This window comes from Hypanus sabinus, chromosome 12 (assembly GCF_030144855.1).
Source record: "Hypanus sabinus isolate sHypSab1 chromosome 12, sHypSab1.hap1, whole genome shotgun sequence".
In the NCBI taxonomy this organism is placed as follows: domain Eukaryota; kingdom Metazoa; phylum Chordata; class Chondrichthyes; order Myliobatiformes; family Dasyatidae; genus Hypanus; species Hypanus sabinus.
In genome coordinates this window covers 9,755,242-9,771,338 of record NC_082717.1, presented here as the reverse complement: position 1 = coordinate 9,771,338, position 16,097 = coordinate 9,755,242, and the positions used below count along the sequence as shown (strand labels likewise).

At 43.2% G+C, this 16,097-nt stretch overlaps 1 protein-coding gene across 1 annotated transcript in view; it reads left to right on the top strand.

The window, feature by feature from the left end:
• Positions 1-16,097, top strand: part of cd109 (CD109 molecule) — a 244,258-nt gene that overhangs the window by 26,115 nt on the left and 202,046 nt on the right. The window contains exons 3-4 of the mRNA XM_059985524.1: positions 2,962-2,990; positions 6,982-7,206. Of these exons, the coding sequence (XP_059841507.1) occupies positions 2,962-2,990; positions 6,982-7,206 (254 nt within the window). The remainder of the gene's footprint in view (positions 1-2,961; positions 2,991-6,981; positions 7,207-16,097) is intronic.

The window sequence follows — 16,097 nt, the reverse complement described above, 5'->3', positions numbered from 1 at the left end:
GAGGTTAGTCAGGCATGAGACAGAAGTTGTCCTTTTAGCTGCTTTAAGAGTGCAAGAAGAAATTTAAACTATTCCACTATATTGATAAAGACAGAATGGTTGGTAAAACCAGAGGAACATTAGAAAGATTGAGATATAATAGACCATTTCATCACCACTGGAAAAGAGCTATCTGACCTGAACATATCTCCCAGTATTGGTCCTTTACACCAGCATGTCATAGATTTCAAAGCAAAAATCCATATACTATTTAAATGTGAAGAGGGTTTGGCATCCAGTAATTTTTTTATACTTTATTGTTTACCTGCACTGCACTCTTTCAGTAGATTTTACACTTTTTTTGCATATACAGTAGATTCTGGTTAATTGGGCCATCGATTAATTGGGGCAGCTGCTTAATTGAACCAATTCTTAAAGAACAAAAACTTAATTAAGAAAACAGCTGGGATTACTTTTGTTTACTTGGAACATTATGCTGAACAGTTTCTGATGAGGGTCAGTCACATACACTTGTGTGGCCATTAAACACTTCACTTTGCTTAGACCGAAAAGTTTTCAACTAACATCAGTTACGTGTGTTTGGGTTAAAAATGATTTTTGTCACTGATAGTTGGTGAGAACTAAGCAGTGGGACAATTCAGAACTGTTTTACTCACTGCAGTTTCAAGCATTCAGGCTTGGAGATGCCAGAAATGGCCCGGAGTGAAAATGAAATGATTTCACTACTTCAACAAGTTAGGAACTACAAAGAATTTGAAGGTATTGACAATCAGCTTGAATGTTACGATGAAAAAGAAGTTTGGAGGATGTAAACTTCGACAGCATTGTATGAAGGCAATCAGTCCATTATCTACACAAGGTGTCTGCCCTGATTTTGTTCATTTACAGTCAATCAAAAGAACAGGGCAAGGATGAATTCCTCCATTGGTTAGGAATGAATACTGGTTTATAAACACTGTAGTAGTATTGATAGTCTTCTACTTTGTTCTGTATTTCATTTGTATGCTATAAATTAATGGAAAGTATTCTTAGAGACGGTATATATAATTATCTGGATAGACAGGGTCTGATTAGGAACAGTCAACATGGATTTGTGTGTGGAAGGTCATGTTTGACAAATCTTATTGATTTTTTTGAAGAGGTTAATAGGAAAGTTGACGAGGGTAAAGCAGTGGATGTTGTCTATATGGACTTCAGTAAGGCCTTTGACAAAGTTCCGCACGGAAGGTTTGTTAGGAAGGTTCAATCTTCAGGTGTTAAAACTGAAGTAGTAAATGGCTGGATGGGAGATGACAGAGAGTAGTGGTGGATAACTATTTGTCAGGTTGGAGGCCGGTGACTAGTGATATGCCTCAGGGATCAGTACTGGATCCAATGTTGTTTGTCATATACATGAATGATCTGGATGATGGAGTGGTAAATTGGATTAGTAAGTATGCAGATGATACTAAGATAGGTGGCGTTGTGGATAATGAAGTAGATTTTCAAACCTTGCAGAGAGATTTAGGCCAGTTAGAAGAGTGGGCTGAAAGAAGGCAGATGGAGTTTAATGCTGATAAGTGTGAGGTGCTACATTTTGGTAGGAATAATCCAAATAGGACATACATGGTAAATGGTAGGGCATTGAGGAATGCAGTAGAACAGAGTGATCTAGGAATAATGGTGCATGGTTCCCTGAAGTTGGAATCTCATGTGGATAGGGTGGTGAAGAAATCTTTTGGTATGTTGGCCTTTATAAATCAGAGCATTGAGTATAGGAGTTGGGATGTAGTGTTAAAATTGTACATGGCATTGGTAAGGCCAAATTTGGAGTATTGTGTACAGTTCCGTTCACAGAATTATAGGAAAGATATCAGCAAAATAGAGAGAGTACAGAGGAGATTTACTAGAATGTAACCTGGGTTTCAGCACCTAAGTTACAGGGAAAGGTTGAACAAGTTAGGTCTTTATTCTTTGGAGCATAGAAGGTTGATGGGGGACTTGATAGATGCATTTAAAATTATGAGGGGGATAGATCGAGTTGACTTGGATAGGCTTTTTCCATTGGGAGTAGGGGAGATTCAAACAAGAGGACATGAGTTGAGAGTTAGGGGGCAAAAGTTTAGGGGTAACACGAGGGGGAATTTCTTTACTCAGAGAGTGGTATCTGTGTGGAACGAGCTTCCAGTGGAAGTGGTAGAGGCAGGTTCAGTATTGTCAGTTTAAGTAAAATTGGATAGGTATATGGACCGGAAAGGAATGGAGGGTTATGGGCTGAGTGCAGGTTGGTAGGACTAGGTGAGAGTATGCATTCAGCATGGACTAGAAGGGCCAAGATGGCCTGTTTCCGTGCTGTAATTGTTATATGGTTATATATAATTTGTTACTCAGTTAAATGGTAGGTTATCTTTTTTATACCTTTTTAACTATTTCCATGTAACTCCAGCTAATTGGAGCAGCATCCACTTAATTGGGCCAAAATATACAGGGCCTAAGGTGTCCCCATTATCCACTGCAGTTATATCTTGTTTTTTTTAATTGTAATTTATGGTATATTTTACATATTGCACTGTATTGCTGCCACAAAACAAAACCATGACATATTTCAGTGATAATAACGCTGATCCTGGACAGCTGCACAGCCACTCAGGACATGGCCCTATTCTATTTCCTTTATCTATATGTTAAGGATGCTTTATTATTAATTTTACCGTTTACAGTTTTTATTACTTGCATAATTTGTTTTTTTGTTGCACTTTGGCTGTTTGATGGTCTTTGTGTGGAGTCTTTCATGGATTCTACTGTGTTACTTTGTTTTGTGGCTGCCTGAAAGACGATGACCCTCAAGGCTCTGTGTGGTGCACATACTTTGATATGAAATATACCTTGAACTTTGAATCACATTTCATCTTACACTGATTATTTTCAATAACTTTCACCAGTTTATTAATTGGAACTGTGTTTGCATTTTGTTTCTTTCAGGTAGCATTGGAAAACTGGTTCTGCCCACAGTAAGTATTCCAGCCTAGAAGTGGAGGAAGTAGTTTAGATCCTGATGAAGGTTCTCCGCCCGAAATATTGACTGTTTATCCCTCTCCAGAGGTGCTGCCTGACCTGCAGAGTTCCTCCAGCAGATGTCCTCCTTCTTCAAAGAACTGTGTATCCCTCCCTCCAGCATCGATCTCACCCACATTTCCTCCATTTCCCTGACATCTGTGCTTATCCTATCTTCGCGCCTGTGTCCTCACCTACCATCCCATGAGCCTCAGCATCCAACACATCTCTGCAAGTTCTGCCATCTCTAACACCAAAGACATCTTTACTTCCCACCCTGTACCACCACTCTCCTCTTTCCATAGGGACTGCTCTTCTGTGGTTCCCATTTGTCCTTCCCCACTAATTTCCCTCCAGATGTATATCCCTGCCAGTGCAAGTACACCTGCCCATTCACCTCCTAAAAAGCAAGGGCCTTTCACCTACCCACTAGCTTGTACTCCACCCCCTTCCCCCCTCTCCCCACCTCCTTATTCTGCCTTCTTCCACCTTTCCAGTCCTGATGAAGGGTCTGGGCCCGAAATGTCATCTGTTAGTTCCTCTCTATAGATGCTGCCTGACCTGCTGAGTTTCTCCAGCAGTTTGTATGTGTTGTAGTTTAGATCCAGTGCAGTGTTTAATGAATGACTGATGTATTCTAATTGCCATGTTAAAAATTAAAGATTAATTCTGGAGACCTTGGTGTGCAGGTACAAAAGTCCTTGAAAGTGCCAACACTGGTAGACATGGTGATGCAAGTGTTTGGCATGTTTGTCCTTAAACAGCCAGGAAGTTGAGTCCAGGAATTGAGACATCTTGCTACAGTTGCTCGAGCTGTTAGCAAGACCACATTTGGTGTGCTTTCTACAACTTTGGTTGCCTTTCTGCAGGAAGGAATAGACTTCACGTGGTGGAACCATTTCTGCTGATGGGAGAAGGGGTAAAGGTGGGACACTGGTGCCTTAAAACCAACCACCTCAGGAAGATAGGGATGATCAGCCATGGCTGGCAGGTCATCTACGAGAAAGAAAACTCTGATTTCAAACCTCCACTGCTTTATGCCTATGCCCATTCATGGGGAGGGCTTCAGGAGTAAACCCCGAGCTGGATTCTCTACATAGTCAATGCTGACTAGCAACTCCTGCAATGCTGCTGGTAGCAAACTGTATCGGTCTCTGCCATTCTTTTTGATCCACCAGCTGCGTTGGCCTGTTGCATAGACCTCGGCTTGCCCTCCATATGGTGCTGTCCATTGTCTGAATGTAGACAACTAGGATGCAACATTCATGGTCAATCCCAGCCAACAAAGGCCTCTCTCTCTATAGGAAGGTTGTCATTAAACTGGAGAAAGTTCAAAAAAAGATTTATGAGGATGTTGCTGGGATTGGTGGGTGTTATAAGAGGAGACTGGATAGTCTGGAATTTTTTCTTCCCTGGAGCGTAGAAGGGTGACCTTATGGAAGTTAGTAAGGGCATAGATAAGGTAAATATTCTTAGCCTGAAGTATTGTTGGGGATCCCTACCACTCATCCCACAATCTATTTGACCCACTTCCGTCAGGAAGGAGGTACAGGGGCATCAGGTCTAAGACTGTCAGACTGGGTCACAGTTTCTTCTCTCAGGCTGTGAGACTAATGAATACCCTGTCAACACCAAAGACCAGTCAGTAGGACAGCAAACTGTTTACAATTTATCTATGCTGTGCATTACATGTATTTTTGAATTATATTTTATTAATTTGCTTATGGCAATATTTTGTTTTATGTGCCGGGTTGGATGTATGTTTTGTGGATGCACTGTGGTTTAGGGGAACATTGTTTCTTTTGTTAAATGCATGTTTGGTCATATGACAGTAAACTTAATCTCACAGTCTTATTCTTAGTTTAGGGGAATTCAGAGGGAATAGGTTTAAAGTGGGAGTGTTTTAAAAGGTGCCAGAGAGGTAGGATTTTCAGGTTATTCACCACTTTCAAGGAATTTTTAACTTTTATTCCCAGGTCCAGGCGTTTACCATATAACAATTGCAGCACGGAAACAGGCCATCTCGGCCCTTCTAGTCCATGCCGAATGTTTACTCTCACCTAGTCCCACCAACCTGCACTCAGCCCATAACCCTCCATTCCTTTCCTGTCCATATACCTATCCAATTTTACTTTAAATGACAATATCAAACCTGCCTCTACCACTTCCACTGGAAGCTCGTTCCACACAGCTACCACCCTCTGGGTAAAGAAATACCCCCTCGTGTTACCCCTAAACTTTTGCCCCCTAACTCTCAACTCATATCCTCTTGTTTGAATCTCCCCTACTCTCAATGGAAAAAGCCTATCAACGTCAACTCTATTTATCCCCTCATAATTTTAAATACCTTTATCAAGACCCCCCCCCCCAACCTTCTACGCTCCAAAGAATAAAGACCTAACTTGCTCAACCTTTCTCTGTAACTTAGGTGCTGAAACCCAGGACATTCTAGTAAATTTTCTCTGTACTCTGTCCATTTTGTTTACATCTTTCCTATAATTCAGTGACCAGAACTCACTCACCGAATTTAGCACTTGGTATAAAAGTTGCTCCACACTTCTCCTTTCAACTGCATCCTTTAACCTTCAATGCTTACCTCAATTCTATCGAAACAAAGGGAGGCAAGGTGGAGAATGGAGGCCCTTAGTTAGTCAGGGTAGGCCATGGATGTTGTGTCCTTGTTGTCTATGTTATCGATATGCAAGCCAGGGCAGTAGGATATGCAGGGCAAGCTGTTACCCATGTAGCAGCACCCCCCCCCCCCCCCGTCTCTACACAGCTGATGAATCCAAAGGAATGGCAGAGACTGATATGGGTTGGCACCAATGGTGTCATAGGAGTTGCCAGTCAGCATTGAACTTAACTTAGGACTACTTTAGGGACTGTAACTCCTGAAGCCTTCCCTATGATTGAGTGTCACTGCAAGGCAGCGGAGATTTGAGATCAAAGTTTTCCATCTCCTAGATGAGTGCCAAACATGGCTGACAAGGCTCATGTACCCAAAGCGATTGGTTTTAAGGTGCCAGTAATCTGCCTTTGCCCCTGATGGAAGGAACAGCTCCAACGATCTTAGTAGCTAAGGCACATGTGAAGGCAAGGAGCTGGATTTGGTTGTTAGAGGCTATTTGAGACACATGCCATTGGGAACATTTAATAAGTAATGAGAGCTCATCCCCACTAATAACATGCAGTTTTTACAATGTTAATGACACTTTATATAGACTTCAAATGCAGAGAGAGTCATAGCGAGAGCTTTTAGCACATTGGCCTTCATAAATCAGAACCCTGAATACAAGAATTGAGATGTTATGTTAAAGTTGATGTGGCCAAATTTGGAGCATTGTGTGCTTTTCCAGTCACCTACCCACAGGAAAGATATCAAAAAACTTGAGCGAGTGTGGAGGACCTGAGTTATAGGGAAAGATTTAGTAGGTAAGGACTTTATTCACTAAAGCACAAGAGGGGAGATCTTTTAGAGGTATAGCAGATTATGAAGGGTTTAGTTAAGCATTTTTCCCCCTCAGACTGAGTGAGACTAGAATGCGAGGCCATGGGTTAAGAGTGAAAGGTGAAATATTTAAAGTGAATTTGAGGGAAAACACTCTTTACTCAGAAGGTGGAGCGAATGCCAGTGGAAGTGGTGGATGCTGGCTCAATTGCAACATATAAGCAAAGTTTGAATAAGTACATGGATGGAAGGAGTATGAAGGACTAAGGGCTGTGTACATGTAGATTGGCCTAGGCCAGAAGAGCAGGTTGTCACAGACTAGATGGGCCAAAGGGTCAGTATCTGTGCTATAGTGGTCTATGACTTTATAACTCTAATATCAGTGTGTCGGGGGACAAATTGCTACAATTAGGATGATAAGGGCGACACACATTTATGGCTGTTTGTCAGTGTAACTTTAGTACTTGTAACTTCATTTTTTTTCTTTCTGCATTCTTCAGGAAGGCTTGCCAGAAAACCGATATAATTTGGTGGTGGAGGGCCATGGAGACCAGAACTTACTGTTTTCCGAAAGCAGCTCTGCGGAGATTATTCCCGAGAGGGTCTCTGCATTGATTCAGACAGACAAGGCGATGTACAAACCAGGACAGACTGTGAAAATTCGAGCCATCTGCATCTACACAGATTTGAAACCATACCTGGGCAAGATAAACATCCTCATTTATGTAAGTGTGTAATAGTAACTTCTACCTTGGGTGTGACTGACAGTGACATGTGTGTGCATGCTCTGAAACTACTTGATCTTGATTGACTATAATGGACCGTAGTTTCTGATGGACTGCAGATCAAGGCCTCTTTTGGGACTCGAGTGAATCTGCAGATGCTGGAAGTAAATAAAAACACAAAATGCTGGCAGAACTCAGCAGGCCAGACAGCATCTATGGGAGGAGGTAGTGACGATGTTTCGGGCCGAAACCCCTCATCAGAGTGAAGTAACATGGGATGGTCGAGGGGGGAGTAGAAGTGGGGGGAGGGATGAAGTAGAGAGCTAGGAAGTGATAGGCTGGAGGGAAATGGGCTATGGGGAAGGTGGAGAATTATGGGAAATAAAAGCGAAAGAAAGGTAGGGCTGGGGGGAGATTATAGTGGGGGGGGGAAAGAAAGAGAACCAGACTAAAATAGTAGATAGGGATGGGGGTAAGGTGGGGGCAGGGGTATCAACGGAAGTCTGTGAGTTGAATGTTCATGCTGGCAGGTAGGAGGCTACCTAGGCGGGAGATAAGGTATTGCTTCATTGACCTGCATGTAGCCTCATCTTGACAGTAGAGGAGGCCATGGACAGACATGTCGGAGTGGGCGCGCTCTTTGGGGACTGTTGCTATTGCTTGCATGGTGGGAAAGTGGCGGGGGGGGGGGGAGAGTCTACTGGTGCAAGTGGGGGGAGGGGGAGGGTCACTGCTTCTGTGATGGGAGGTGAAGGGTGGTGTTTGGGGTTCTGTTGTGTCTATCATTGTTTCTGTGTGGTTTCTTGTTTCATGCATGTTTCTGTGAAGAGTAAGAATTTCAGGTTGTATTCTGCATATACTCTTTGATATTAAATTGAGCCAGTTTGAATCATGTTAGTTATAGAATCAGATTATTAGATCAGTCACATGTATATCCAAACACTGAAACATTCCTTCCAACACCTTAAAGTTAAATGCACTCATATTCGTCATTGCCATCCTGGTGAAGAAAGCGTTGGCTACCACTTAATCTATGCCTCTTTCCAGTTCATACATCTCTATCAAGTCACTTCTCCTCCTCCTTTGCTCCAAAGAGAAAAGCTCGAGCTTGCTTAACCTGTCTTCATAAGACAGGCTCTCTAATCCAGGTGGTGTCTTGGTAAACCTCTTCTGCACCCTATTCAAAGCCTTCCTATAAAGGGAAAAGCAAAATTAAATGCAATAAATATAAGGATTAGCTTAATTTGTCATATGTCCATCCAAACATCGAGACATGCGCCAAAGTGTGAGGTTTGTGTCAATGACCAACACGGATGTGCTGGGTATAGCCTACAACTGTCACCATGCTCTGGCACCATCATAGCACGCCCACGACTCACCCAACCCTAATCCCTGCTTCTTTGGAACGTGGGAAGAAACCACAACACCTGGAGGAAAACCTCGTGGTCACGGGGAGAATGTACAAACTCCTGACAGACAGTGGCGGAAATTGAACGCCCATCTTCTGTTCTCCGGTGCACTAACCATTACACTGCCATAGCACCTTAAGTGTTACAGCTGGGATAAAGGCCATACAGACCAAGTATTCTGCACCAGGTCTGTATAGGATAGTGACTGTCCTGCTTCCTCTTCTACTGTGAGGTGACCTAATAGAAGTTTATAAGAGCAAACACGAGGAAATCTGCAGATGCTGGAAATTCAAACAACACACACAAAATGCTGGTAGAACACAGCAGGACAAGCAGCACCTATAGGGAGAAGCGATGTCGACATTTCGGGCCGAGACCCTTCGTCAGGACTAACCGAAAGGAAAGATAGGGTCTCGGCCCGAAATGTCGACATCGCTTCTCCCTATAGGTGCTGCCTGGCCTGCTGTGTTCCACCAGCATTTTGTGTGTGTTGCTGTTAGAAGTTTATAAGATTGTGAGGGACATGGATAAGGATAGAGATCCTAGGGTCAAAATATCCAATGCCAGAAGGCAGGAGGGGTATGTTCAAAGGAGATGTGCAGGCACTTTTCTCACCCCCACCACACGCAGACTGATGGGTGCCTTGGGTGCTCTGTCAGGCGTCGTGGCATAACAGTTAGTGTAACGCTTTATAGCACCGCTGATCGGAAGATAGTGGTTCAATTATGCAGGAGAACAATTTTTTTCAAAAGTATTGTTTCCTCCGAGTTTTTTTTAACATGATAGACCACTTGAAGCTGAAACCAAACATAGGTTTGGACTATTTGCATCATGTAGGAATTTGGAAAAATGAACTTTTATTAAATATTATGCATTTAATTGCATAATGGTACTGACACTTTGCAATAGTTCACCTAAGTTAAAAATGTTTTGTTGATGATTTTCATTTGTACTCAGTGATTGAGGCTTCTCGCTTAAGTGTCCAACAATAATCAGCCAGCCTTGATGGATTCCAGGTGCTCTGATATCCTTTCTCCATGCAATATCTGGCTGAAACCTTTCATCACGCTCATCTCTGATAGTGCCAAGATTTGCAGGGAGGAAGACTAAATAGGAATGTAGAAAATGAATCTTTAGTGACATAGAAACTTAGAAAACCGGACCACAATGCTCTGCCAAACATATACTTTAGAAATTTTCTAGGGTTACCCATAGCCCTCTATTTTCCTAACCTCCACGTACCTATCCAGGAATCTCTTAAAAGACCCTATCATATCTGCCTCCACCACCATTCCACACACTCATCACTCTCTGCATAACAAACTTACCCCTGACATCTCCTCTGTACCTACTTCCAAGCACCCTAAAACTGTGTCCTCTCATGTTAGCCATTTCAGCCCTGGGAAAGAGCCTCTGACTATCCACACAATCAATGCCTCTCATTATCTTATACACCACTGTCAGGTCACCTCTCATCCTCTGTTGCTCCAAGGAGAAAAGGCCAAGTTCACTCAACCTATTCTCATAAGGTTTGCTTTCCAATCCAGGCAACATCCTTGTAAATCTTCTCTGCACCCTTTCTATAGTTTCCACATCCTTCCTGTAGTGAGGTGACCAGAACTGAGCACAGTACTCTAAGTGGGGTCTGACCAGGGTCTTATATAGCTTCAACATTACCTCTTGGCTCTTGAACTCAATCCCATGGTTGATAAAGGCCATTGTACCGCATGCCTTCTTAATCACACAGTCAACCTGTGCAGTAGCTTTGAGTGTACTATGGACTCAGACCGCAAGATCCCTCTGATCCTCCACACTGCCGAGAGTCTTACATTAATATTATATTCTGTCATCATAGTTATCTGGGTTGAACTCCATCTGCCACTTCTCAGCCCAGTTTTGCATCCTATCAGTGTTCTGCTGTAACCTCTGAAAGCCCTCCACACTATCCACAACACCGCAACCTTTGTGTCATCAGCAAACTTACTAAACCATCCCTCCACTTCCTCACCCAGTCATTTATTTTTAAAAAATCACAAAGAGAAGGGGTCCCAGAACAGACCCCTGAGGCACACTAACTGTGACTGGCCTCCATGACCCGTCTACAACCACTCTTTGCCTTCTGTGGGCAAGCTAATTCTGTTTCCACAAAGCAAGGTCCCCTTGGATCCTATGCCTCCTTAATTTCTCAATAAGCCTTGCATGGTGTACCTTATCAAATGCCTTGCTGAAATCCATATACACTACATCTACTGCTCTTCCTTCATCAATGTGTTTAGGCACATCCTTAAAAAAATTCACTCAGCCTCGTAAGGCACGACCTGCCTTTGACAAAGCCATGCTGACTACTCCTAATCATATTATGCCTCTCAGGATCTTCTCCGTCAATTTACCAACCACTGAAGTAAGACTCACTGGTCTATAATTTCCTGGGCTATCTCTACTCCCTTTCTTGAATAAGGGTAAAAAATCTGCAACCGTTCAGTCACCTGGAACCTTTCCCATTCCCATTGATGATGCAAAGATCATTGCCAGAGTCTCAGCCATCTCCTCCCTTGCCTCCTACATTAGCCTGGGGTACAGCTTGTCCAGTCCTGGAGACTTAACCAACTTGATACTTTCCAAAAGCTCCAGCACATCCTCTTTCTGAATGTATATATGCTCAAACTTTTCAATCCGCTGCAAGTCATCCCTACAATCCTTTTTCATAGTGAATATTGAAGGAAAGTATTCATTAAGAACCTCTACTAACTCTTCCAGTTTTATACACACTTTTCCACTGTCAGACTTGATTGGTCCTATACTCTCAGATCTTATCCTCTTGCTCCTCACATACTTGTAGAATGCCTTAGGGTTTTCTTTAATCCTGTTCGCCAAGGCCTTCTCATGACCCTTTCTGGCTCTGCTAATTTAATTCTTAAGCTCCTTCCTGCTAGCCTTATAATCTTCTAGATCTCTATCATTACCTAGTTTTTGAATGTTTCATAAGCTTTACTTCTTGATTAGATTTACAACAGTCTTTATATATCATGGTTCCTGTATGCTACCATTCTTTCCCTGTCCCATGGAACATACCTATGCATGTAGTTTAGTGCTCTGTAGTTGCCAAGAACATTTTTAACAACATTCTTGAATGCCTTCCATGCAATTATTTCTGGTCCCACTAGAAATTCTTTGAACAGCCTGGCACACTACAATTGACTGAGACTCCACTCCTACCACAGCCATGCACCCTACTGTGATTAATGACCATGTAAGATTATGTTTCTTAAAGTACAATACCTGGAATGGCAGTGTTAAATAACAGGGACAAATTTCAGAAATTAAGTAAGAAGTCTTACTCTGACGCAAGGTCATGGACCCAAAACTGTCAGTCTTGTTTTTCTCTCTACAGCGGATTTGTTCAGCTCCTCCAGCATTTCTCGTTTCTAATTTCACCAAATGCTCAATAGGTCAGGCAACGAAAGTAGAACAAGTATCAATGTCAGCGCGTCCTGTCAAAGCACCTCTAGTGGACTGAGAGATTCAGAAACCCATTTACTGTAGTTTTTAAGCTATAGGGCTGGGTAGAGCAAGGGGAAAATCTCGAATGTGGTGGACATAGAACAGTGCAGCACAGGAACAGGTCCTCTGGCCAACAACCATGCGGCAAACCAATTAAATTAGTAATCAAATGGCTAACTAAATTAATCCCTTCAACCTACACAATATCCATATCCTTCCATTTTCCTCACATTTATATGCCTATCTGAACATCTTTTAAAAGAATCCCTGATATAGCTGCCTCCAGCACTGCCCCAGGCAGTGCATTTCAGGCTCACACTACTCTGTGTCAAGAAACTTGTGCCTCACATCACCATCTTAAAAGTATGTTCTCTGGTATTAGACATTTAAACCCCAGGAAAAAGATACTGTGTGCCTATTCAATCTATGCCTCTCATAATCTTATAAACCATTAACACTACTCCCCTCAGCCCCTGCTGCTCTGGAGAAAACAACCCAAGTTTGACTAGATTCTAGTTATACGACATGCTCTCTAATCCAGGCAGCATTCAGGTAAACCTTTTCTACACCCTCTCCAAAGCCTCAACATCCTTCCTCTAATGGTGTGGCCAGAATATGCAATGAGGTGAGGCCAAGGTTGTTCAGTGTTGCTGGTTACAGGGCCAGTGGATTCACAGATTAATGTAGGGGCTAAAGGCGGAGGGAAAACAAAAGCAGCGCCATTTTGCAAATTTAAAGCACACAGTATTATATTTCTGTTAGCAAAGCCATTAGTGGAAAGGAGGTCAATCCTGAAGTCATTGAGTACAAGAACAAAGCCCAAGGAACTAAAAGATTTGGAATTAAAATTGGTTTATTATTGACAGATGTGCCAAGAATTAGTGAAAAGCTCGTCTTGCATACTGTTCATACAGATGAAATCACTTCACAGTGCATTGAGGTAGAACAAGGTTTGAAAAAAAACCCAAAATGTAGAATAAAATGTTACAGTCCCAGACAAAGTGCAGGGCAGGTAGACAATTAGGTGCAAGATCATAAGCTAAAGTCAGGTCAATTGTTCATCTTCTATTAGGGAACTATTCATTTTCTTATAACAGTGACACAAGAGGTGTCCTCATTCTCTTTCCCAATGGACAAAAGATACAAATGTTTGAAAGCATGTACCACCAGGCTCAACGACAGCTTCCAGACCTCAGTCTATCTCATTATGGTCTTCAGAATCACTTATTGCCAATATGTGAAACACACCAGAATTGATTGAGGTTTGGTGCTGTTATGAATTCCCGTAACTGGATCACTTACCAGCAAAGATAGAGAGGTCCGTTTAAGTCTGATGGTACTACTTTTAAAAGTCTTTATTTATAATGGGGCACAAAAATAAGATTAATACAGACATTCAGATAAAATACGACGTCAATGCTCAATTGAAAAAAATGCAGGTATAATAATAATCATCAATTAAGCAATAGCTCTATTGTTTATCTAGGGGATATGGTATTGTCCGATGGAAAGATAAAAGTTACTGTCCTTTCAAGCTGCAGCTTTTTGGATTTAAGAGAGAGACAGTTTTAAACTTGCCCGGGACTTTTATGAGGCCAATCCGTTGCGTCGGGGGAGTTGGTTCCCCATAGTTAGTTCCAAGTCGTTTTCCATGGTACCAGCCACCAGCTCCCAGGCAAGGGAACCGAACGCTCGTGGCTTCCTTAAAATGGCTTCCCGCTATTACGGGATCGCTAGCGTTTCTTCTGGTGCGTCTGAAAGGGGTTGTTCCCCCAGACCCTCTTTTATACTTCCTCACGGGGTCTCAGATGTCAATCAGGTTGGGATGATGCAATCCCTCTCTCAACCAGCCCACTTTGCCCGAGGGCTTGCACGTAGCATAGTCCCCAATCCACAAACGTGGTCTCCAGGAGACAATGGCCAGGTCTCTCTCTCTCATTTCCTGGGTCCTCTGAGCCAACCCAATAATGCTCTTGCGATTCTCACAAAGGGGTGGGCTCACCCGCCCCTTCGGCTCCTCAGAGCTGTGGTGCATTCATAACACCCCCTTTCTTCAAAGCGTTTTCACCAGCGGTGAAACAAAGTAGTACAGAGTCTTACAGGGTTTTAGAAGCTTACACAATACAAAAGTTTTTTTTTCTCCAGAGTAATACAGTGATACATTCAATTCAGCATCCAAACGGTTAATGATTACAGTGGCATTCCTTCCATATTTTAACATCTTGTACCTTACTAAAGTTTTGTAGCATCAGACTTCAACTTAATAACCACCCTTTTTTTTCAGCAACAGAACTAAGGAGTTGTGATCTTAGCTTATGTGCATCTACAAAAGTTTATGCGAATACTAATCATTTCGGTCGTTTTCCCTTAACAGGCAGGCATCCAGGGGGGTCGTCTTTATTATTCACAGGCTTTGGCGAAATCCCGTACAACCTGCTTTGCTATTTAAAATGGCACCCCCATTAACCGTCGTCTCTTTTCCGGTGAGTTCCCACGTGGGGAACTTGAGTAATCTGGCGAGGTAAACTCCCGCCCGCCTTTTTTATAGGGGTTATTTTATCAACACCTCCCAAACTTAGACCCAATTCTTTAATTTTACACAGGTGGCTAGCCCTCTGGTCAGGAGCCTTCAGGCTATTGGTTTTTAATTCGAACTCTTAGTTCAAGTAGCATTTTGAATTCGGCCTCTTCACACCCCATCCTGGCATAACAATAGAGTGGCCCCCCCCCCCCCCCCCCCCCCGCTATCTCCCGGCTCACTCTGTAAGCGATCTGCCAGGTTTAAAATTTCTTCATTCAACTTGGGAACTACAGACTTTCCGTTTCCTTCAATAATAATTCTCATCTCCCCATTCTTAAATTCTGCATTAACTTTGAACACACCTTCCAGCACAAACACCTGGGAACTCTCACTTCTTCCCACTATTACCAAGGTTAACCCTTTCTTCACTGAACCAAGTCTATCTGACCCACAAGGACGGCTGCCCCGTTCCACTGAATCAAATACCTCAGACTTCTTCTGAGCTCTGTTACTAGGTTCAGTACCACATGCATCCCCATCTTGGACAACACTCAAACTGGACATTAGCCTCTTCCAGGCTTTCAATACCCGTACCCTTTTCAAATTCTAGGTTCCCCCGTTTCTCCCAGGTACTCTCTGGGCAACTCCCTTCCGGAGTAAACTCAACCCCGCGGGCTGAAACAACCTCATCTGCCAACCCAGCAGACTTCTTCGAGGTAAGGGCACCCTTTTCATCTAGGACTGCCCTCATTTCAATATCCGGAACACCTTTAGAAGTTTCAACTTCCTCAAACAGTTCTGCCAAACCAAACAGATCATCCCTGTCCAACTCTGGACCTCTTAACCGCTCTATCGGTTCTTCATCTTTATTTTCTGCTTCTAGGACCTTTCTCCTCGCTAAAGGCAGATCTACCTCTGCTCCCTTACCCTCTTTCACCTTACTACTCTTCATTTTACCACCCTCTAAACCCTCGTGGTACAGGGTCGGTAGAAACGTCTCGGCCAAATCAAAACTGGCCAGATTTAAACTGCTCTCGTTCTCAGCTGCCTTTCTCGACAGGCTGCGAGTGACCGCACATGCGGGATAGATCTGGGACTCTAGGGGCGGGGCCACCGCGCTTGACGGTCGGTGGGTCGGCATCATGGCTGCCCAAAGCTTACCACCGGCTAAATCGTTACCGAGAAGGATGTCCGCGTCAGTTCTCGGAAATTCTGATGGCACCCCTATTTCAACGGGTCCAGACACCAGCTCACAATCCATAATGACCTCATGTAAAGGCACCATTTCTATCCTTTTGCTTATTCCCTTTACAGCTACCATTCTCGTCTTTCGACCGAACTCTAGTACCTTACTGCTGATCAACGACAGCAACGACAGTCTCTCTCCAGATTCGTACGGGAACTGGTGTGTCTCCCTCCCTCACAGACACGGTTCCGTGTGACAGACAAGTCTCTAACCC